Source organism: Monodon monoceros, unplaced genomic scaffold, assembly GCF_005190385.1.
Source record: "Monodon monoceros isolate NGI ecotype Baffin Bay Population unplaced genomic scaffold, NGI_Narwhal_1 Super_Scaffold_5, whole genome shotgun sequence".
Taxonomy (NCBI): Eukaryota; Metazoa; Chordata; class Mammalia; order Artiodactyla; family Monodontidae; genus Monodon; species Monodon monoceros.
The window spans coordinates 89,909,102-89,934,104 of NW_021703782.1; the positions used below are offsets into that span (position 1 = coordinate 89,909,102).

Genomic DNA, 25,003 nt, shown 5'->3' on the forward strand with positions numbered 1-25,003 from the left:
TGTGTGTGTGTGTGTGTGTGTGTGTGTGTGTGTGTGTGTGTGTGTGTACGTACCATGGCTTGGGGCAAACTGGGATGCCTGTCTTTTCTAAAGGTCATTAGCAAATGGATTCTACTTGGATCCAGCCAATTGTTGCCCTGCAGAAAGTTTTAAAATGTTGGCAACCACTTTAAGACATTCTTTTTAAAGACATAACCTGGCCCTAACAAAGCACGTTTCAGTCACTAATTCGCAACCTCTTTTCTAGAGCATTTTTCAGAACTTTGTGTATTCAATTCATGATCAGAAGGAAGGAGCAAGTGCAATTCAAGATAAGTTTCTTTGCCAATGAAGAAACTCCAGACAGAAACCAGAGCAGGCAGAGACTCTTACAGCCCTGCCTCCACCCCACTTCAGGTTTCCTGCGCAAAGTGTACAATCTACTTAGTGTGCTGTGTTCACGTGGCTCTTTCCAAAAATACCTGCATCCAACCAGGCAATCCTGGATTTGGACAGGCAACTCTGTTTAGTTTGCTTTCAAATGTTTTCCTCTCAATATTCCACTCAGAAAATGTCTAAACTGAGTGGGAAATCCAGTTGAGTTGGGCATATGGAAGGATCTCTTCAATGCTGAATCTGCCCTAAATATCCATGGTAAGGAAAAAAAAAGTTTAATAATAAATTATTCAAATGCACATTCATTCTTGAAACATTTTAAGGATGTTTACATTGAAACCAGATGCCTCCTCCACAGACAGCCCCCATTTCTGTTGATTTTACAGCTCTCCTGTTCACTTTTCTCAGTGGGATCTTTGTTTCACTCACAAGTAGAAAGAATGTTTCTTTTGTTTGCTTTCCTTTGCCATCAGTGCCGAGGCCTCTGGAGGGAACTCTGGTGGTGCTGTGATTTGGCCAGCAACCCTTTGATTTCACTCCTGGAAGTCACATGCACACGTGATGGTAAACCGTTTCTGATGCACCACGTGCTTGGGCTTTTCCTAGAGCCCTTTTCCTCTGTGTGGGTGGAATTTTGCAGCAGTTGAAGCAACAGTTAGCAAATGCTCCCAAATAAAGTTGAGTCAATTCAGGAAACCGATCTCCTAGAGCAAGAAGAAGCTAGGATTTCTAGGGAATTTCTGGCCCTTCGAAAATGTCGTCTGAACTTAAAGCTTTTATTTCTAATCTGGGCTGAATCCATGGCCAAGCAAAGAGCTGGAAGATGTATTTGTTCCAATGCCTGCAGCTATTGGCCTGGGGGGGTAAGGTGAGAGGAGCTGTTCCCAAGGGTGCCCTGGTCTTTCTTAATCAGTTGGCAGTTTCTCCAGAAAGGAGAAACATCTAAGAACAAGGTAAATGGCAAAAAAATCACTAAGCAAACTTTCCCACTCCCTTTTTTATTTGGCCTGGTGCATCCATTTATTTATCCAAAAAGATATTTATTTAGCATCTACTACATATTACCAGGCTCTAGGCTAGGGACTGTGAGACAGCAGTGAATATCTCCTGGTGGGGGTGACAGAAAAGCCCAGAAAATTATAATGTGGCAAATAATATGGAGAGAAACACATGGGATAATGGTAGACCAGGGAAAGGCAGTTGATGTAGATTAGGTAGAATAAAGGTAGAGTTGAGAGAAGACTTCCAGAAGGAAGTCAAGCCTGAAGTGACCATGAGTAGGAACTAGCTGGACCAGGGCTTCTGAAACCTTCCCGTGCATGGGAATCATCTGGGGATCTTGTTATATGAAGATACTGATTCTGGAGGTCTGGAGCAGAGCCTGAGATTCTGGATTTCTAATATATCTGATTGCTTCTCATCAGCCTATGAAGAGCTTTCTCACTGTCTCTTACAGTGGAGTAGTGTTCTCTGGTATGATGTATAAAAACCCGTTTAACCCAACGAGGGGCATTCATTTGCTATTACAAACAGAACTGCAGTGAATAACATGGTACAAATCATTTTGCACATGGATGATCTATAGGATAAAATTCGTGGAAGTGGAATTGCTCAGTCAAAATCATTGTGATTTGTAATTTTAATAGACATTGCCAAGTGCTTCTCCACAAAGTTTGTCCCAGCAGTAGCTGATTTTCCTACACCCTCATTAACACTGTGTTAACAAACTTGGTAAACTTTTTTTTTACCTGCCCAATGAGTACAAAATAGTGCAGCTTTAATTTGCTTTTCTCTTAGTATGAGTGAGTTTAAGCATCTTTTCATATGTTTCAAGGCTAGTTGTATTATCTCTTCTATGAACTGTCTATTCATTTACTTTGCTCATTTTTTTTTTACCAGACTGTTGATCTTGTCTCAGTGATTCATAGGTGTGTATATTAAGAGAAGTAACCATTTCATTAATTACACTGAAATTGAACATCTTTTCATATGATTAAGAGCCACTGTGTTTCCTCTCCTGAACTGTCTGTTTACATAGTTTTCCCCACCCACTTTTTTCTTTTGGATTATTGATCTTTTTTTTTCTTGATTTATAGAGTCACTTGTGAGTCATAGAATCTAAATTTTTGGACCCCATTGGACCCCATTCCAACCTCTTACCTGGTCATGATGTCTCCTCTAATGACATTCTACTTTTCTTCATTTCATTGAATGGAAGAACATTTATAAGTGGACATGTAAAAACAATTTCCTAAAGACCACAAACTCAACATTGCCTCAAAACCGTGATTGTTTTTTAAGGGGCAAGATAATGTGAATCATTTCATCTCTGGCAAATACATTACAATATACAAACTGTTAGAAGAATAATCAAACATAGTAAAATTTGCAAGCATTTTATAGACAGAGGCTGGAGTCTAAGATATTCATCATTGGTAGAGAAAAAAAAAAACAAAACCCAGTGATTAATTGCACGCTTCAGGCCCGGTTTAAATGCAACCTCTTCCATAAAGTATGCCTTGGTGTCCCTGGATGGATGTTTCTCTTGCCTCAGAATTCCCAGAGAACTTTGTACCTCTCTTAGGAGGAGTATCAATGTCTGTCTTTATTATAGTTAGTTTTGTACAAGAGTATTCCCAGGAGCACCGCTCATTTCCTGTACTGATCATAGATTTTTTTCTTAAAGGAAACCTTGAAGGTCCCAAGCCACAGTCTTCTTTTTTTCAAGGTCAGGTTTGTTGAGATATAAATTACATACAGTAGAATGCACCCTTTTCAAGGGTGCAGTTCAACGAATGCTGACAAATATATACAGGTGTGCAATCACCTGCAAAACCAAGATACGGAACATTTCCGTCATCACAAATTGTTCGTTCCCTTGGACCCCTTTGTCATCAGTTCCCTCTCCGCATCCTCAGCCTCTGTCAGTCACTGATCTGGTTTCTGTCCTTATAGTTTTGCCCTTTCCAGAAGGTCACCTAAAAGGAATCATCCATTCTGTAGCTTTTTGTGTCTGGCTACTTTTACTCCAAGCCACAGTACTTTGCAGTTAAACATAGAGAAAACAGTTTCCTCATTGCTTTGTGGAATTTAGGCTAAGTAGGCCTGCTCACCAAAATCATGCCAGTGGTTAGACAGTGGCCACAAGGCAGGAGCAAAGAGGAAGGGAGAGAGACAGAAACACAAACAGTTAATATTTATTATAATATTCTTTACTGCTTAGAAACTGTTCCTTTGGATCACTTCCTGTGTGCCCATTGTTTTGTGTAATCCACATGACAATCTTATGATTGTTATCATTTCCATTCTGCAGGTGAGGGCACAGGTTCAGATTGTTTAAGTGGCTTGTCCCCATACAGAACCCTAGTAAGGGGAATACTGGTATTGAACTGAGCTCTGATTTGAAAGACTTTGTTCTGTGGATTCCTCTGGGCTCCCTTTTCCCCAAAGTCTAATAAGGGAGAGTTAACAAAAAGACCTGTAAGCCCCAGAAGGAGTTTCTCTCTTCATTCTTCCTGAAACTCATTCACTAGAAGCCCAGAAACTAGCACTGTGCCCACCATATAGCAGGTGCTCATTAAATATTGTTAAACGAACCAATGAAAGAAGAATCTACCTTTCTGATGCTTCCAGTGCAAATGCACTGAACTTTCCTTCCCACTAGCTCACTGGTTACATCCAACGGTTACATTTTTCTTATTTTAATAAGTTGCCTTTTTTTTTTTACTCAAAGGAAAATGCAAGTTATCTCTCAATCCCTGTGATTTTGTGTCATCGCAACACATGGATTGAGTGAGTGTGAGCAAGTTCCAGCTATCCCCTTTTGGATTGTCTGTCATTTGAATGAAGGTTTATGTTTATTAAAGACCACTCCAGAGGCACTAGTCAGTTAATCATTACTTACTATGTTCTATAGCTAGACCATGAGGAGTAAAAGTCAACCCTAAGTAAAGTGAACTTAATATGAATACCTAGAAACAATTTTAATAAATATTTAATATCTTTGATATATTTAAATACAAAATAGGCTATATATAAAATAGTATTGAAATGAAAAGAAAATCTAATCTTAGGGTATGTTAAGATGCTGGCAAACCAGCACGGTACATGGCAAATTTCTTCCCAGATAAGATGATTGCTTTTCTAAAAACAATCTGAATGTCTGAAAGCAGATGAAAATGTCAGGATGATGATCATATCACTTTGTAGAATGTTGTGAAATGATGTCTAAGAACAAAGATAAACAATGTAAAACGTGGTATTCTATCATATAAACCTGTGTGCTTCCCAAAGGGGGTTCCAAATTATTTCAGAGAACTCTGGGAAGTTTCTCAGCCTTTGAATTTCTCGTTATTCCTTTACATAATTATGTCTCCGAAATGGTTCCACTTTTGGCAATGAACTTTGGTCAGTGGAAGTGTAGTGGCATCTGGGTTGTAGGTCTAAGTTTCTATTGTTTTAATATAAAATATTTGTCTTTTTAATATCCTGGACCTTTCCAGTGAAATTTTATCCTAGAATATAATAAAAGACCATTTTAAAACTAGACGTGTGGAACGGTGCTAATACCCGCCTTTAAATTAATCCGTCAGTTATGCTCACTGGCAGATTTGCCATCCCAGACCCACAGAGGGAATTGTAGGAGCTGGAAATTTCTTGAAATAGCAATGTACACATCTGTATGGCAATAACACAGCACACTCTGCTTTATCACTGCAGCCCAGGCTAATGTAATCCACTCACTGTGGACCAGAAAAAAACCCAAGTTATATAAAGGAGCAAAAAGTATTTTTGCATGCTTTTTTTTTTTGGTCTCAGCCTTGGGCTGAGAGAATGGGAAATTTTTAAAGGGGAAAGAGGAAAACAGCGTAGAGGAAGTATGTAACCTTTTCCCTTGGAAGACATGGTTTTCCTCCCAGCCCTTCACCTGGATGCTTTGCCTCCTCGTTTTACAAGGAGATGGGGACAGCGGGAGGAAAGGGGCAGGGATGCTGAGAGCAGAAACCAGAATAAACATGATGATTCTAGGGTCAGGAGAAGTTTGAGTGCCGGGGTAGAGCTCAAAGATGTAAGAACAGCCAGGACCGAAAGTGAGAAAAGGAGGTAGTGAGACCACTGTCCAGGGAACTGACAAGAGTAGAGCCATTTTAAGGACATGTATGGGGAGAGCCAAGGAGGACTCCTTGAGAACCAGGTGCAAAGAGCAGGACTAGAGAGTTGGACAGGTGAGCGCATCCCGGGGGGTGGTGTGGCGTGGAAAACAGTGGCTGATGTAAACTAGGGTTAGGGCACCGCAGCACGTGAAATCCAGGAGGTTCGATTCCTTCTGCCACCCTCCAGATGCCTGGTGAGTTGCCAGGTCCTGGTAATTCTCCCCACCTACTCAAGTCTGCTCCTTCATCTCCATCTCTTTGACATTAGACCAGGGAGCTGAAAGCACAGGCTCTGCTCCCAGACTGCCTGCATGAAAAACCTGCTCAGCCTCCTACTGGTTTTGTAACCCTGGGTAAATGACTGAACATCCCTCTGCCTCAGTGTTTTTATCTGATAGATGGGAATGATGATAATATACTTACCTTATGGAATGTGGGGTTTGCTAAATGAACCACACCTATGCAGTACTTCATGGGGTGCCTGGCATAGAGTCAGTAGTCAATGTTAGTTGGTGTATTAGTTTCCTAGGGCAAATGTAACAAATTACCACAAACTGGCAGGGGAGGGGGGGTGGCAGGGCTTAAAACAACAGAAATGTATTATCTCACGGTGCTGGAAGTCAGAGTCTGCAATCACGGTGTCAGCAGGGTTGGTTCCTTCTGGAGGCTCTGAGGGAGAATCTGTCCCATGCATCTCTCCTAGGTTCTGGTCACTGCCGGAATCCTTGGTGTTCCTTGGCTTGTAGCTGCCTAACTCCAGTCTCTGCCTCTGTCTTCACATAGCCTTCCCCTCTGGGTCTGTGTGTCTCAAATCTCCTTCTCCTTTCTCTTATAAAGACACCAGTCATTGGGGTTAGGGCCCACCCTCAATCCAGGATGCCGTCATAGCAAGATCCTTAAGTTAACTGCATCTGCAAAGACTCTATTTCCAAATAAGGTCATTTTAACAAGTACCAAAGATTAGAACTTGGACATATCTTTCAGGGACTGTTCAACCCATTACAGTTGTCATAACCATTATTTTCAATTAAGGAGCTTCTCATCTCTTTTCTAGACTCCGAAAATAGTCTCTGTGCCTCCAGGGAGACTCCCTTACTCAACAATCTGTTCTCAATAAGGAGCCCCAGTGATCTTTCCAAAGTGACTTCCCTGCTTCCCCCTTCAGTGGCTCCCCTCACCCGCAGGAGGACATGTGATGTGCTGAGCAGAGCTGTGACCTGGTTCCTGCCTCATCTCAGCAGTGCCATCTCTCACATTCCTCCATCTTGCACATCCTTTTCAAAACGGGGTGGCTTCTAGCGCCCCAAACACACGGCACTCTCTTGTGCCTCCTGACCCTTGCACAGCCTCTCCCCTCTCCCTATGGACCATCCTCTTCCCTACTGAGGACCTATGCATCCTTTGAAATTCAGTTTTCATTTTCTCTCCTCTGGGAAGCCTTCCTGGACCCTCCTCTGGCAGCATCCCCAGACACCCGGAATTGGCTTCCTCCGCTTTACCCCCAGCGCACCTTGGATTTGTCCCTGTCACCAAACTTTATTGTTTTGTAAAAGTGTGTTAATGTTTCTGTTGCTCCTTGAGGATTGTGCCTTACTCAACTCTACCACAATGCCAGGACAGTAAAGGAAGGTGTTGAATAACGGATGGATGGATGGATGGACAGTTGGATATATAAACAGATGAATGAATGGGTAGATGGTTGGATGTATAGATAGATAAATGAATGGGTGGATGAATCACTGGGAGGATAGATGGATGGATGGATGGCTAACAACTGGGAAAAGGAAAGCTCTGAGTCAGGGATCATGTGGAACCACAGGATGAAACCTGGAGTAAAGCTGGCACCATCTGTGGCTAGAAGATCTGACCAGTTTTTAGAGGCGTGAGTGTGACTACTCACTACAGTACTTGTATCTGTGTAGTGTAAATTATGAACAGCTTTGTGTATAAACATACCAGTACATGATACCCAAATTTGCTGAGCAAATTCATCATAGCTCCCCCAGAGTACTCATTCTTCTCAATTTCCAAAGTCCTAAATTAAAGAAGCCCCTTCGGGAGCAAATAAAATGGGGTTCTCACATATTACACTTTAGTATGAAAAAGATTCACCTGATACATAAGTTTAGAATGTGGGTCCCTAGGTCCCCACCCCCAGAGATTCTGATAAAGTCAGTCTGGGGCAGGCTCAGTGATTTGTGGAGAAGTTAGAAGTACAAATTTCGTCTCTGCCCTGTCTGCCCTCTGTGACCTTAGATGGTTTCTTAATTCTTCATCTCTGAAGTGGAGAAAATAATAGTACCTCTTTGTAGGACTCTGATGAGGTAATATAGCGTTTGACATATGTAGGTTCTCAGTAAGTTTACCTGCAATCTTTGCTATCGTCATCATCAGTGAAACTCTAGATCAGCAGCTCTTAATCCCAGCTGCATAATAAAACTTGAAAACAGGCCCTAGTATAGTTGGGCTGGAGTGGGTCCCCAGGGATGGGTATTACTTTAAAGCAGCCCAGGTCTGATGTGCTGTCACAGTTGAGACCCAGCAGGCCCTAGATCGATCGGTGCTTCTCAAACTTCAATCTGCTCACAGATCACCGGGGGATCTTATAAAAATGCAGATTTGGATTCAGTAGGTTTCAGGCCAGCGAGAAGCTGCATTTCAACCTTGATACGGATGTTGCTGTCCACAGACCACACAAGGAGTAGCGAGGATTTGGAATACAACCTGAGGCCAAGCAGACAAGACCCGCAGCTTGGTCGGCGGTTTGATGCCAACACAGGGACCGATTATGATGGAGGCCAGGTCCGTCACATCCTAGTGCCACACTCTTCCCGGAAGCTCCCCCATCCCTCCCTAACTCAGCCAAACCCTGGGAGGAGAGGCAGGATGGCTCTCTCTGATTTCCTTGATAAGATGTGTCAAATGAACATTCATTATAGTCCCAGGAGTCCTTTCAGAGGCATTTAAGGAAATGCTGCACATTTAGCACTTAGCTCTTCAGATTATGGAGTTCAGGGTCATCATTTTGCTCATAGAAGGGCCATCTGTATGTGTCTAAACTGCTGAGTCAATTACCCCGCCGAGTGGGGATCCTATTGCGGCCTCTGTTTTTGGCACAGACGTCTTGAGGGGTTTTCCAATCGTCGGTAAATGCCGAAGTCCCTGGCTCTCAGTCCCTGGCCCAGGTGTAATGACTCAGAGGCCTACAGTCAAACCAGGTGAAGGAGGGGGTGGGAGGTTAAAATCCGAGCCGGCTAACAGGCAGAGGATGTTCGTTCTCCGAGACTGCGTCTGCATCTTCTTGCAGACTCATTGTGATTTCCTCAAGGCAGCCCTCTCCAAGGTTTCGGTTGTAGGCAGAGGCCCTCGCTGCCTGAGTGTACGAGGTGGGACTCACAGCATCGGGAAATCACGCTGATGAAGGCAAAGCTGAGAGCATCTTCATTTACTGTGCATGTAGTTAACGTTACATCATCCTTTCACTGCATGTTGATTAGGCAAAACTCTGAGTCACTTAAATATCTGATTGCAGAGACTCTTAATTTTATATGACAGAACTATCCTTTAGATCTTCATTTCATATTTTATGATTCCTAAGACCTGGAGTCAACACTAATTACATTTTTACAAGACATGCATTATTTATCATCTTCATTACCAGAATAATAAAAACCAACACAGACCTCCCCATGTACCCCGTAAGGTAGATATTATTAACCTGAGTTTACCTAAGATGAAATTGACGCAAGTTAAGTACCTCACCCGGGGTCCCCTATCTAATAAATATGGAGCTGGTCTTTGAACCCAGAGCATCCTGGCACCAATGCTCTTAACCACGGCACTCAACACCTTTTGTAGGAAAGCTGCCACTCAGCATTTGTGAGAGCACTTCTTACCTGCCAGGCCCAGGGCTCGACATGGATTGTCTCCTTTTGCCCTCAAAACACCCATGGGGTCAGGCACTATTAATTTCATTTTCTGATCAAGGGAGTTGATCTAAGAGAAATGATGTAATTTCCCCAAGTTTACACTCTACCTTGTAAGCACTAGAGCTGGGGGTTGAGCCCAAGGGGTCCGTGTCCCCTCTCTTTAGCTGATATTGGATTCTTGTCCCCTGCCAATCCTCTCCCCCAGCCCTGGAGTGAAGGTCTCCTGGATCCGGCCAGGCACTGGTTCCATCAGTACCCACCTGTGCCCACTCTGCCAAAGTCCCTTTGGCCATGTAAGGTAACACATTCACAGGCTCCAGGGATCAGGGCGTGGACATCTTTGAGACCATTATTCTGTCTACCATGATCACACCATTCCATCGTTCTCTCACATGAATCCTGCATGGTCCTCCATCTGATCTCCTGCTCACATCTTCCCTCCCTCATCTGGGCAGTCAGAGTGATTTTTTGAAGGTGTAAATACATCCCTTCACAGCTTGTCCAAACCCTCCCAAGGCCATGATCTGACCGGGCCACTCTTTGGCCTCTTTTCCCACTACTCAACCCCTCGCCCCCTCTGCCACCATCACACTGGTCTCCTGGCTGCCACTCCAGTGAATGCTGAGTACGCTCACGGTGCAGAGCCTTCCTGTGTGCTGCTCCCTCGGCCCCGGACACGATTCCCTTAATATTTGCATAGCTCTGTCACTCGCTCTGTATTCAGGTCTCTCTGATGGAGTGTCGCTCCTTCATCCCCACGCCACTCTCTCCCCTTAGGGTGCTTTTCTTCAGAACATTTCTGAAGTTAGATTGTAGATTTTCCTTCTTTTTTTTTTTTTTTTTGCGGTACGCGGGCCTCTCACTGTTGTGGCCTCTCCTGTTGCAGAGCACAGGCTCCAGACGCGCAGACTCAGTGGCCATGGCTCACGGGCCCAGCCGCCCCGCGGCATGTGGGATCCTCCCAGACCGGGGCACGAACCCGTGTCCCCTGCATCGGCAGGCGGACTCCCAACCGCTGAGCCACCAGGGAAGCCCTAGATTTTCCTACTTTTAATGTCCCTCTCCCTTCCCTGGAATGGAAATGCAAAAAGGCAGCTTCTTTGTCCTGTTCTCTGCTGATCCCCAGCACTTGGGATGATGCTTAGTGTGAAGTGTGTCCCCAGTATGTATGCAGGGTGGGAAGGAAGGAAGAAAGGAAGGAAGGAAGGAAGGAAAGGGAGGGAGGGAGGGAGGCAGGATGGATGGAAACAAGGGATGAAGGGGGGGAGAGAAATAAAGAAAGGAATGATGGAAGAAGTTGACTTAGCTCTCTGGCCCTTTTATTGTTGTTATCTAAGGTCTTAACCCTCAGAGAGGATAATATTCAAAAGAAAAGAAATCACTTTCACCTCTTTCAAATGCACTTTATTTATGCAGATATAATCCTCCCAACATTTAAATAGTCCCACACAGATACAGGCTTCCAACAGCATGAGCAGGTTACCTGATATTATTACATCTGCCACTTAGAGCTGTGTGACTGGAAGCTCTCTGTGTCTCAGTGTCCTCATCTGTGAAATGGGTATAATAATAATGCTGCCCTTATAGGGCTGTTGTGAGGATTACATCTGTTAATGTTTGCAAAGCACTTAGAAGGGATCCAGGGACAGAGTAAGCATCACATCAGTGTTTATTAAAGATAAAAACCCAAAAAACTTACACTCAAACTGTTCTCTCCAATACTCTTCAGACCTTTATTTAATTGAGAAAGAAACTTGGAAACTTTCAGCTTTTTCTTAACTCAATTTCTTTCTGCTTTATTATAACTTGGGAAAATACTAGTTTGTACTCCTATGAAAGTAAAATGGCAAAAGAGTATCTTTGCCCATTTTTTTCCACCAGTGGTCATATTCTTACCAAATAAATGTTTTCTCTATGGACTACGGCTGTTACAATGTTTTCTAAATACTAGGATTATCAAATTTAGGGCTTCATTTACTCAGAGGGTTAAGTGTGAAATCTCCAGGCTGCTCCAAAGTCGAAGTTCATCCTGAAAGACGTTATCCTTTTCCTGGCTTTCCATGGGGCGGGGGGTTTGAAACCTGACACCTCTTTGTCGGTTGCCTCATTAGGTCACCACCTTGGAAAGGCTGCTTCCCCCTTATTAAGGAAAAGCCAGCTCCATTTGTTTTGGCTCCCAGCAACCTAACAGAGTCTTTATAATTCAGCAACGTCTGTTTTCCTTGGAAGCTGGAGAGGCCAGTGGTTTGGGATCAAGCTGGAATTCTCACTGGAGGTTCCAAAATGGAAGTCAGATGACTTCAGCCGGCAGTGGTAGAGGCAGGAATGCGGGGCAGGCCTTTGGAAAGTGGATTTTGAATATTGGAGGCTACTCATAAGATGCCTGATGGGATAGAGCCTCACACGGTTTGAGGGTGATGTGGACAAGCCATTTTATTATTCTGTTCAAACTCCGGGTTCTGATATCTGGGGTTTTTTGTTGTTTTTTTGTTTTTTGTTTTTTTTAATTGTTTCCACCTAGAATAGAAAGCAGTTTCAACCTAATCCTGGGAAGCAAGAATGGATTGATAAGATCCTTACTGTATACAGATGCAAGACAGGTCCCTTCTGGGGGAGACCAGTGAGGCCCACTCTAGAAGGACTAACTGCTGGATAGGCATTGGTCTGAGGAAGCTTTGGGTTGGGAGAAACACTGTAGAGGTAGCTCATGCCCAGGAAGGGGGTTCATTGGCGCCTGTGCCTTTTCTCTGCCAGAAACTATGAAAGAGAACTAAGGTAGGGCAGCTGTCAGTGTGAAGAGGGGGCAGCCTGAGCAGCCATTGGCAAGGTCCCTGTTGGGGGCAGGAGGTGACAGGGCTGAGCAGGAAAGACCCAGACTTCCGGTCTCTTGCATTAATAACCAGGTTGAGCTTCCTGGCTCATAAATCAACTCTCTCCTGTCTCTCTCAACTCTTCTGATTTCTAGGTTCCAGAGAAGATTTTTTTTTTTTTTTAAACAGAGGTGCATGGGTCTTCTAAGAGTGTCCATGGAAGAATTCAAGAGGTTCCACAAAGCTCAGGAATTGTATACAAAATGTTGTAGGCATGTGCATTGCCCTTAAGTCCATAGTTTTTACCAGATTCTCAAAAGGAGTCTGCGATCTGCTCTCCTGCAAAGCTTAGATCACTGTTCTACGTGGTAGCATAAATCACCCCGTAGAACACTTTCCACTTTTGTCTCCTTCAGTCTCTCGTGATAAGAATTTGGCAAAGCCAAAATGTTACAAAAAGGTTTGCACAGCATCAAAAGACCTTGGAGAGCAAACTCTAGAGGCAAGAAGCAAGAGTCAGCAGTTTTCATGAGTAAGTGCTGGTCTAGTCTGAGGACCATATCTGACACACCTGGGGTCTTAGCTCGGGCTGCTGTAACAAATTACCATAAATTGGGCAGCTTAAACAACAAACATTTTTTCTTACAGTTCTGGAGGCTGGAAGTCCAAGATCAGGGTATGGACAGATTGGGTTGCTAGTGAGGGCCCTCTTCCTGGTTTGCAGATGGCTGTCTGCTTGCTGTGTCCTCATATGGAGGAAGGAGAGAGAAAAGCAAGCTCTCTACTGCCTCTTCTTTACTCCCATCATGAGGGCTCCATTCTCATGACCTAATTGCCTACTAAGGCCCCATCTCCATCATACTGGAGGTGTGGGTTTCCACGTTTGAATGGGAAGGGGCACAAACATGCAGTCCATAGCACCCAGTGATGGGCCAACAAGTGACTCAGGAGCCTTCACTCGGACACAGGCACGTCTAGGCAGAAACATATCCAGAATGATACTGATTTTGATGAATAAATGAGATTATGGTCATGATTATAAAAGAGTATTCATTGACCACCTTCAATATGTCAGGAGTTACATACATGATGAATACATTATTTCACTTGATTGTCACAAGAATCTTGTAAAATGGATACTGATATCTTTCCCATTTTACAGACAGAGTAACTTAAGCTCAGAGAAGTAAATTTCTTAAGGTCATTAAGTGGTAGAATTGAGATTTAAGGTCCAGTTTGTCCCATCCATGCTTCCTGCCAACCTAAGTAGCTTTGTTACATGCAAACAACCATCATGGTGGCTTGTGGGACGCTGATGTATCTGAGATCTCCTTCAGGGCTCTGACTTTATGATTTTTGAGTTAATTGAGAGAGCGACAAGTTAAGTAAATAATTTGTAAGTCACACACTATGTTAGAAATTGGGAGGGATAACCACTTTTCCTTCCCAAAGGGACCACCATGCATACTCTGAGGGGGTGGGATTTCTGGAATGCTGTAGAGTTAACAAGAGGGGACTTGGAAAGTTAGAAAAGGGAGGGGGAGGCTGCATTCCAGGCATAGCTCGTGGTATGAGAAAGCACCAAATTTGGAATGGGACAAACAGATGAAGGTGTCAAGTTCTCTGGGGAGGAGTATGGGGACTGGAGACTAAAAACAGGGTAAAGCTCTGGCAAGATGCTATGGCGACTTCTGAGCCTGAAACAAAGGAGAACCATCCCAGAACCCTGGGGGCCTCCCCTCCCCCATCCCAACAAAGGGGAGTTCTGTTTGACAAGGGGACCGAGCCCCAGAGGGAAATGGACTGCCTGTCTATAGCTGGAGATCTTCAATTCTAGCAGAGAGCTCTCTGATCACAGGAAAAGCTATCTCTATTGTGATGGCTTGTCCACTTGCAAAAGATGGTGTCACAAGGGCTTGACTTAGGGAAGAGTGAAAGGTGAGGAACTAGAGAGGAGGAAAGAGAGGAACTGAGTGGGAAGAGGGGACATCATGAAGGACTGACGGCAGACACCTGGGTCCCAGTGCAGGCATCAACAATCTGACATCCAGATGTGGGTGCACAGCACTTAATCCAACCCAGATCCTAGAAGGCAACAACCCCTCTGTCCTCCACGCCCACCCCAGGAAAGCTGTCCCCGGAGAGAAAACAACGGGAGTGACATCAGTACAGAAGGCAAGCTCAACTGTGCCTCAGAAGTGGCCCTGCCAGCTGCTGTTCCCCAGGGGACAGACACTGCTCTCACTGTGGAGGCCTGGAGAGCAGCTGAGTGTCCATTTCCCAAAGGGTTGAGCCAGACTTGGGGGCTCATGGGAGTCAGGGAACTGCTATCTCTAATACGTGATCTAATGTCTTGTTCGTGCTCACTCCCTCCTCAGCAGAACACAACACACCTTCCTTTGTCAAGTCAGCACAGGCTCCATCCTTGGGGCCTCCCAGAGGGGCTGCCCACCCCCCACCCCCCTCAGCGCTCCTGGCTCCCAGTCAAGCAGACGCCTCTGCGTCAACTCTTTTTCCATCCCCACCTCCCCAAGTACGCCTTTCCCTCTAGTGGGATAAACTTAGCTCTGAATGAATGTAGAAAGGAGGGCACATTCATGTAAACACGGACCAGGTAGCTTTCCAGTCTAAGTTTGACACATACACAGATGGCAGAAAAGATCCAAGTTTCTCTGTTTCCTTCTCTCCTGCTTCTCTCTGCTGCTTCCACTGCATCCTTGGAACCCACACCCTATCCTGCATTTTGCGAAGCTAATTAAATATGTAGATCAGGAAGTGCAGCGGTTTTACTGGATAAAGCAGAAATCACTTGAGTAACTGAGGAACATTGAGGAGGCAAAGAGAGCCCTGGGTGGCATTGGGCATTTTCATTTATTGGTTTGATTGTCTTAGAAACCCATCAGACATCTGGAAGCCTCTTTTGTCTTATGTGCTAGCTGAGTCTTTTCTCCTGGTAGGCCGAGTCTGTGGCTGCTACAGAATTTCTCAGTCTTAGAAACATCACCTCACCCCAGCCCCTGCCTCCACCCCACTGCCCAGTCCTTTTGTCCCTGAGTTCCTAACCTTGAAGGCACCCCTTTCACTGTAGTCCTTCCCACTCTGAGAGCATTTATAGTTAGTTCTCAAAACACCTTCTCACTCATGGGTTCCTTTCATCCTTACAAGAACTTTGTGGGGGTAGTTAGCTATCTCTGTGCCCAGTGTAAAAATAGAAAACCTCAGCTCAGAGCAGTTAAGTTGCTTGTCTGAGGTCACACAGTAAGTTGGCAGAGTTAGGATTAGGACCTAGGGTTGAGATTTTGTCTGGTGCTCTTTCTACTCTATCTTGAGCTGCTTTGAGGAAAGGCTGTCTGTCCACGAGGCCCCAGCTGGGAGGGTTACACTTGGTAAGGAGAAATTTTTTTTGGTGTAGGTTTTTTATTGTTAAATATTGTTTTGTTTTGAAGGGAACAATTCGGTGGCATTTATCACATTCACAGTGTTGCGCAAGCACCACCTCTGTCTGGTTCCAGCACATCCTTATTGCCCCAAAGGAGACCCTGTCCCACTAATCACTCTCCATGTCCCCTCCTCTTCCCCTGAGAATACCGGATTACTTCTGCGTCCATGGATTTGCCGTCCGTGGACATTTCATACAAATGGAATCAAGAAAATGTGACCTTTGTGACTGTTTTCTCTCAATAGGCATCATGTCCTCAGGGTTCATCCACGTTTTAGCAGATGTCAGAGCAGATGTCAGATGTTCCTCTTTATGGCTGAGTAATAGTCCATTGGAGAATGAGAGTAGCTTTTATGGGTTCAAATAGAAGTGACAACCTGTACATCCCATTCTTTTTTTTACTGAAGTATAGTTCATTTACAATGTTGTGTTTCAGGGGTACAGCAAAGTGATTCAGATATATTTATTCTTTTTCAGATTCTTTTCCACTATAGGTTACTACAAGATATTGAGTATAGTTCCCTGTGCTATACAGTAGGTCCTTGTCATTTATCTACTTTATATATAGTAGTGTGTATCTGTTAATCCCAAACTCCTAATTTATCCTCCTTCCCCCCTTTCCCCTTTGGTAACCATAAATTTGTTTTCTATGTCTGTGAGCCTGTTTCTATTTTGTAAGTAAGTTCATTGTATCTTTTTTTTTTAGAATGCACATGTAAGTGATATCATATGATATAGATCTGTCTGACTTACTTCACTTAGTATGATAATCTCTCGGTCCATCCATGTTGCTGCAAATGGCATTATTCCATTCTTTTTTATGGCTGAGTAATATTCCATTGTATATGTACACCCTATCTTTTTTATCCATTCACCTGTTGATGGATACTTCAGTTGCTTCCAAGTCTTGGCTATTGTAAATTGTTTTGCTGTGAACATTAGGGTACATGTATCTTTTCTAATTAAAGTTTTCATCTTTTCTGGGTATATGCCCAGGAGTGGGATTGCTGGATCATAAGGTAACTCTATTTTTAGTTTTTTAAGGAACCTCCATACTGCTCTTAGTAAGGAGTAATTTTTGAGACCGACTGGCTATTACCTCTCAGTGAGACCAGCTCCAAGGGGCCAAACACAAGTTGGATCCATTTTGCCAGTGTATGAGTGTATGGAGGGTGGGCAATGGGTTGGTATGCAGGATTGAAACCCTGAACACTCCAAAGGGCATCAGAAGGGCTCAGCATCCATAGGTGGTCGGAGCTGAAGCTAGGCTTTCCCAGTTTCATTATTCATTCCCCAACCAGGAGGGCACACAGGATTTAACTGATAGTCTACTGTCCCTACACTGCCAAACCCACAGGAAATCTCTCTCTTGTTAGCAGTGCTGACTTGCAGGATGTGTACGGCATGATTGAATCATGGCTAACAATGAAAGTGTTGATGGCCCCACTGCAAAAAGGGATTCCAAGCTGACCGGGCACTTCATGGTCATTGTACTAAGGCAAACTAGACTGGCCCCTAAGCTCTCTGGGAAGCCAGTGACCTGATTGTGTCTACCAGCATCAGATAACCAGACTGGCCTTCCCAAAGACTTTTCCACTTTGTAGCTAATTCACACCCAAACCTTGAATCCACTCCACCAAGGAGCACCTTTAATATGTGGGCATGTAGCTCTCTTCCAAAACACTCCACAATTAAGCTTTTCTTTCCATCTTTTCCTAGGACTTAATCTATGTCCTCTTAAGCATTCCCCTCTCATTCCTTCTTATTTATAATCATTAAATTGACTTACTCCAAAAGATAAGGCTGTAGGTGTCTATGAATCATTCAAGGGGCAGTCTGGTAATGAAATTTCTAGACAATAAATGACACAGGGCAGAATCCTCCCTTTTAAAAGATGAAAAAAGAGAAGTACCTACTAATGTGGAAAACTTAAAGAATATTGATAGTTCACCCCTTTTCTTAAAAGAAAAAGCCTACATTGCAAAAAAAAAAACAAAGCATACATAAAAGGATAGATACAATCAAGTCACTCACTTGATTTGGTCTATGACAGTTTTAATGAAGAAGTAGTTGGGTTGTATAATCAGGACCTGCCATTTTTGGAGCCCCTACTATGGTCACTGTCAAGCATCTTCCATCTGTTATCTTGATTTCTTGCAATATCCTTATGAGGTTAGAGTTGTTATCCCCCATTAAGGATGAGGAAATTGAGCTAAAGGAATTCAAGTTTGTGCAGTTGGTGAGTCTAAGGGCTGGGATTCTAACTTGTCTTTACAGCTCATGCCTTTTCTCTGTGCCATGCCCACCTCCCACCTCCTATACCCACTTTTCAAAATTTTTATCAACATCTGAATATCCCAGCAAGGTGAATGTAGAATGACCCCTAACCATCCAGATCCAATTCCTGTATGCTCTCCTCATAGCCCCTGGTTTCTTCCAGCAATTCACAGTGTTGATCAACTGACATTGCCAAGGCTAGCCAAGAGAAAATGAGGCCATCAGATAGAAATTCTACCATTCATTTTTAGATGGATTTCTAGTTGCTCTTTTTGAATCTTCTACGTAGAGAGCTTAGTCAATCTATACCTTAAGTGACATCCAGCCTAGTTTATTTCCCACACTGGCACCCTGTTTTCTAACTTCTTTCACTCTCTTGCACCATGGGGACTCTCTCTATGGATCTATCATATGAATCCCATTGAGAAAAACATCACATACTTGAAATCCCATCAACTTTCCCAAATTGTTCACAACCACGGGAGCCAAAAGGGCTCCAAGCACTGTTCCCCTCCTTTTGATCCTGGGCAGCCATCACATATGTTTTTAATGACCATGTATTCTAAAAGATCCTAGGCAAAAGAGAGCTGATACAAATACAAACATTTTGGAGGACCTGGCATTCTTTTAAAATTACTTTTGTTAATGGAAAGCTTCAGGTTACTCTGAAGTTTCACACTCTTAGGTTCTGTTCAGCAAGACTTTAACTTTTACTCACTCAATGGGTCTTGGCAAGTCATTTCCCTCTCAGTTTACAGAGCTCCCGTTTTCCCCACAGGGGAGTAGGCTGTGATCATCTGTGGTTCTCAAAGGACTCACACCCTAAAATAGATTCTGCAGTTTTTATTACCAAAACATCTATTTCGCAAATCTAGCATTCTGTATTCTCTCGATATAATGCTGTGCAATACAGCATCTATCAGAAAAACCATTAGACAATACGGGTAATGCTTATGCAACACGGTTTACTGTCCCAGCAAGAACTAGTGATTTGTTACACACATTATGCACCCATTGTACTAGATCTTTTGAGATTTCAAATGTGTGGAGGGCAAAAAGTCACCAATATTAACACTAGACTATGAATTCTTTGTAATACCAAGCCATAGCCTAATGTCTAGTATAGAATAGCTATACAATAAAAGTTTATGAAAGAAATGGCATAATTTGGGTTATAACTGTCTGTGTTTTTAATGGGTTAGATGATTTCAAAATGCTAAAATTTAGAGCTTTGAGGGGAGAAGTATTGGAATAGGAGAAAATGTTTTCTCTCTGCTCTTCACGTGCCTTCCTGTTTCACTTAGGGTTCTTAGTCACCAGCAGAAACTGATTCTAGTTGCTAGGAGCAGAGAAGGCATGAATCAAAAGTGTATTACGTAGCTGGCAGAATAGCTGGGAAGGCTAGAGAAGGAGGCCTGAGCAATGGGCAGGACCAAAGATGAGCAACCAGCCTGAAAGAGTTCTCTAATGCTATGTCTTCAAGGTCCTTGGCCAGTGTACATGGCTAACTAAGCCCAGATTGCATGCCATGTCATAGCTTCTGAGGACCTGGGAAACAAATATCTGGCATTTCCTGGCTTGCATGATGGGAAGTAGCTCTGAATCTCACAATGGCTCGTAATATGGGAATTCCCTAAAGATGGAAAGGGCTGCACAAATGGGGCAGCCAGAAAAAAAAAAAGTGAAGATTCTGCTACATTTCCCCCTGGACAAATCCCCAGGGTCCAGCATTCTGAATTTCTTCTCTCCTTTGACTTTTGGCCATCCCTGGTTTGACAGTCCTCAACATGGAGTAAACAGGAGCCCTGTATATCATGGGTCTCAGGCGGTTAAAAGCCACTGAGGAAGTAAATTGGTCATAAGTCTTCTGTCTACTCCTAGTAAGCCCAGTTAGTACGATGGTTCTAAATCCATCCCTAACTCTTACCTCACCCCATAGATATTTAATTTTGTACATGTATTCAGACAAATGTGACCCAGGAGATTCTGATGCATACTACTGACTGGGAAACGTGTCTTAATTGTTCCCATTTCTCACAGTTTCTTTACAAACCATTTCTATTTTTCTGAAGTCCCCTCCCACACCCCACCAGTCCCAACCAATGGCCCTTCCGTCAGCTGGGAAAACTAGGCTTCCAATATATGCTCCCTCAACTTCTCTCTCTTTCAAATAAAATGACTTCATCTTTACCCATTCCATCTTCTGTCCTACTTCATTTCCCCATCTTTCCAAGCCTACCTTGGCCACTAGTGCTCATCTGGATGCCCTCTGGTCTAATCTGAGACCTAATACTTACCTTCCCTTTGGACTGTGTCTTTGTTCTCACTTCCCTGATGCCTAATTCCCTTTGGCCCTGAAACATTCAAGTCTCACCTGATCTAACAACCCTTCAACTTGACTCTGCTTCCCATAGACCACCTTCCTGTTCCCCCCACCACCTTCATCTTTCACATCCAAACATCTGAAAGGAGTGGTTTGTACTCAAGGATGTTCCTTCCCCACCTCTCACTCATTCAAGTCTCTGTAATTGCTTACAGGCTCACCCACACACACACACACACACACACACAGCTCTCTCAATGTCACCCACGGCTTCCTGGCTGCCCAAGCCTCTTAGTCTGCATCTTTCTTGACCTCCCCAAACCACCTGACTCTGTTGAAAAACCCTTTCCTCCTGTTGTGGCTTTTCGTAGAAACATCCCTCTTGATTTTTCCTTCTAAAATCTTCAGATGATACTTCCTCAGCCTCCTTTCCTGGGCTTTCTCCTCTTCTCGTTCTGTTTTCTTACCCTGGCCATTCTTTCTTTAGCTATAACCACAATGTAGATGACACCCAGGTATGTGTCCCTGATCGTGATTCTTCTATCTTGAGATTCAAAGCTTTCCAACTGGTCACTTCCAAGAGATGCCTAAGCCTGTCTTCCACTCCATCTCACCTTCCATTATGCCTTTTAAAAATTTAGCATAGTAAAATATACATAACATAAAATTTACCATTTTAACCACTTTTAAGTATGCAGTTCAGTGACACTAAGTGCATTCACATTGCTGTGCTCTTCTAATTCCTTTTTAATATCTGTGTAACTGGAGGGGAAAGGACCACTTATTCATCACCGGGGGCTGCCCCGCCTTCATATTACTTGCCAAGCCTGGTGCCTGGTGGTTATAAACATGAGCTCTGGAGGGTCTGATCTAAGTTGAAATCCTAGCTCCATGACTCTGGCTGAGTCTTTCCACCTCTCTGGTCTCACTTCGCTCATCTTGTATTCTCTACTCTTGTTGGGTACGCAGTCACTCTGCCGAAGTACTAAAAGCTTTGTTTATTTGTGAGCTAACACCCCTCAAAAAACTTGTCCTCTGGAGCTGGCACTGGAAGTGAAGAGAAAATGAAACGTTTGAAGAAAGTGATGGGGCTTAGCCAGAAAGCAGAAGTTCTGGATATACTGGAGGGGGATGTCAAATCTGGTGTTGCCTTGGATTTACGACACAAACAGCTCCACCTACGCCTGTTATGAAAAGAAAGAGAAAACAATCAATCAGTGAAACTGTTTTGGTGACTGCTTCAGTCTTTGGGCAGAGTAGTAATTGCTCTTCAAGTGACAGGTGAAACCTCTCTGAATGTTGAGAAGGTGATTTAGTAGAAATTGCAAGAATTTGCCCAGGAAAGAGGTGATTTGGAGAAATTTGATGTGCCTACCTTTCAAAATGCCTTCTTAAGTTTTGTATTTATAGAGTCATCAAGGATCTAAAGAGGTCACATTGGTTTTTTTCCCCCATGTTTATTTCATTTTATGGAGGAAAGTTTGCTTATGAATGTTGGGAATTCTAGCAGCCCCCTCCTGGAGGTGAAGACGTATTTTGTTTTCAGCTTTTTGTTTCCTTTTGGACTGGATCTTATCTTATCTATCTCTCATTTCCAGCCCAGGCCCTGGCATAAAAGATGCACTTTAGAGCTGCCGCCTGTTTCAGTAACGAAGAGGTGAAGTGTTTTGGTGACCAGATCCTACTTTTCCTTTCAGAGACTGAGTACAGAAGTAAAGATTCTCAGAGTTTCAGCCCAGAATGTCACAGGATAATGTTCAGAACAGATTGCCCTTTACAAAGCACCTTTATACGCATACTTTATCTCATTCAGCACGGACAGACGCTCCATTTTTTAGATGAGGAAACTGAGGTTCAGAGTGGTTAAGGGACTTGCCCAAGGCTTCACAGCTAATAAGTGATCAAGCCCAGCCTAGCCGAGCACCTATAACTACAAACTCTCGGTTGTCTTTCTAACCCACATTTGGCCTCACAGAGGGATGGCCTGTGTTGAGCTACACCCTGCCCTTGGCCAACTTGACCGCTGAGGAGCCTGCCATTTAAGGCATGTGGGTGAGGCAGTTGGAAATGTCCCCATGTGGAGTCGAAGCGTTTGGCAGGCAGGACGTGCTGGGGCCCCGCTTTCTGCCAGAGGCCCCTGGGCTGGCGTCTGCACGTCCCCAATGAGCACGTGTCCACCTGGGCGCACCAACCGTGCGCCCTAGCGGCTCCCGGTGCGCCCCGGGTGCCAGCCCGCCCGCGCGCTGCCCGGCCGCGCCTTGGGGGCCTCCTCACTCCCCGCGGCTGCAGCCCCGGTGTCTCCCGCCCGCTTAGAGCAGCCCGGGGCTGCGGCCGCGGGTCCCCCACACCCCAGGGGCGGAGCGAGGCGCGGAGACGTCAGGGCGGAGGACGAGCGCTGGGCGAGCGCGCCCTCCCGGCTGCTGCCAGTGGCCCACGTCCCCGACTGGCGCGGCCGGCGGCGGGGAGATGCAGGGAGCGGCGGCGCTGGGGCGCAGCCAGGCGGCCGGGCGGGCGGGGGCCAGAGGCTGAGCCGGGCGAGCCAGCCGCGCACACAGCTCTGCTCGCCACCTCCGAAGCGGATCCCCGGACGCCCCTCGGCTCTCCCTGGGTTTCTAGCAAAGTCCCCCCGGGGTGTCCATCAATTTCCTTGGGTGACTACAGCGTGTGTTTTGTTTTTCTTTCTTCCTTCCCTCCCTGTGTGCCCTTCTCCAGGATGGCAGAGGCGGAATTGCACAAGGAAAGGCTGCAAGCCATAGCAGTAAGTCCACTTTCATTTTATTTTCTTGCTCTATTGTCTGGGATGGAAGAGGACCCCGAGTGCTTCGGGGCCGTCGACATTCCAGCACAGTAGCCGCAGGACATGTGTTTTGGGGATAAAAGTCTGTCAAGGCTCAGCTACGCTGCTTTTTCCTTTATGGTCTGTAGATGGAAAGCCCCAGGGCGCGCTTTGGGCTGGGGATTTGAATGTGGAAGATTGGCTTAGAAATAAGATGCTTGCTACTGGGCTTTGGGGAAAGACTAAACAGGAGCATGAGGGGTGGGGGTGGGGGGCGATTCCTGGAATATTACCACCCAGTGCTCAGTAATACTCTGACTTAAGACACTGGAGAATGGTGGGAACGGTCACCAGAACGGTGGCTGCCATCCACTCTGCTGAGCTGTTGGTGTGCTAAGTGGAAAACCAGCAATCAGCTCCACTGCCAGCCACGCGGTAGAACCTCCTCCCTGAAAGCGGGAGTGTTCATTTTCCCTGTTCTGTTTGATATTGACAAGGGCACTGGCGCAAGCCATCACCCTGGGTGGGGGGGGGGGGGTGGTCTGGGGACGTCTTAGAACAACTGGGTCCTGGAAATAATATTCCAAGAGAGCCTCCTTCTTCTAGGTGTGGATCATCTGAAAACCTATTTTCAGCATACAAAGGAGCAACCAGTTTTGGCACAGTTTATGTGCACTCCCAGAAAAGTGTACCCATGTGCATCTTGGGTATAAAAGAGCTCGAAAGCTGCCTAAATTTGAGCAATCCTGCCACAGTGCTGCCAATGATCCACAGATGTGGTATTTTTACTGGAGCCACCACAGCTGGATTATATATTTCCTTTTCAGATGAGGGAATGATTACTGCTGCTATATGAAATAATAGCAATTAAAAGAGGTCTCTTAACATATTGGCATAAAAGAATCGCCAGACATTCTTTTACCTAAGTACTTTTTTTTTTCTTTTTGGTCCAGGAGTTCCCTGGAAACACATGTAAATTTGTTGGAGAAATGGTGTGTAATGTTTTGGAAGCAAAGTATATTAAAGTGTTTTTAAAACCCTTTGGACGGATCCTTCACTGGGAAATGCATACAGGCTCTTCTTTTTTAAAGAAACGTTTGATGTGGTCTCTGTGGCTCTGAGATCCTCTTTATCAAAGTCTTCAAATCTTAAAATGTCTTGGAGACTTTACAGCTGAAGCAAGAGAGACTGTTGGCACTGTTGAATGCTATGCCTTTTTTGCCTATTGGGCAATCTTTGAACTTGGTCCTCAGAACTCAGGAAGGCTTTTTTTTTTTCTTTCCCTTTCCCTCTGAGTATGTGTATTTTGATGGTTAGTGAGGTTGTTTACGGTTTCTAGAGTTAGTGGCCCAGCAGTGTGGCCAGTATGTCATGAACTTGATAAGAATGGAGATATTCAGTTCTTGGTGCCATGTAGCTGGTGGGTGTTTTATATAAACTGAATAATAGGCTGCTTTAACTGTCCATGAAGTGGCTGCTCCGGAGAAGGTTCAGTTACTCCCATCGGAGGCCGCTGAAGGTTTCCAGCAGTTGTCACATTCTCTGCCTTTGCATGACCAGCTTTACTGGATGCCTGAGGAACAGCTGAGCCTCATGAAAGGACTTGCTTTCTGAACGGGGAGCCAGTAGCAGCTTACTCTTGGGCCACCCTTTTCCAAGTGGGGCTGGGTAATCCCAGCAGAGGCTAAATGGACTTTCAAGAAAGATCTAGCCAGTCTGCTGGAATTCTCATGCCTGTTCAGCTGCGGAATTGAGTTTGTCCTGTACCTGGGAAGGTGTTGATGATTCTCATGAATGATTCGGCCTCAATGAATATATCTGTTGTTATTAGTGCAGACTTTCTAACATCGAATTAACTGTGTGTGTGTGAGAGAGAGACAGACAGACAGAGAAAGAGAGAGAGAATTGAGAGATGGGGTAG

The 25,003-nt window shown here is 44.6% G+C and overlaps 1 protein-coding gene across 6 annotated transcripts in view; it reads left to right on the top strand.

Moving 5' to 3' along the window:
* Positions 1-25,003, top strand: part of LOC114884001 (A-kinase anchor protein 2) — a 495,611-nt gene that overhangs the window by 118,176 nt on the left and 352,432 nt on the right. For all 6 annotated transcript variants that reach the window (XM_029202414.1, XM_029202415.1, XM_029202420.1 and 3 more), the window contains exon 2: positions 23,019-23,064. In XM_029202414.1, the coding sequence (XP_029058247.1) occupies positions 23,019-23,064 (46 nt within the window). The remainder of the gene's footprint in view (positions 1-23,018; positions 23,065-25,003) is intronic.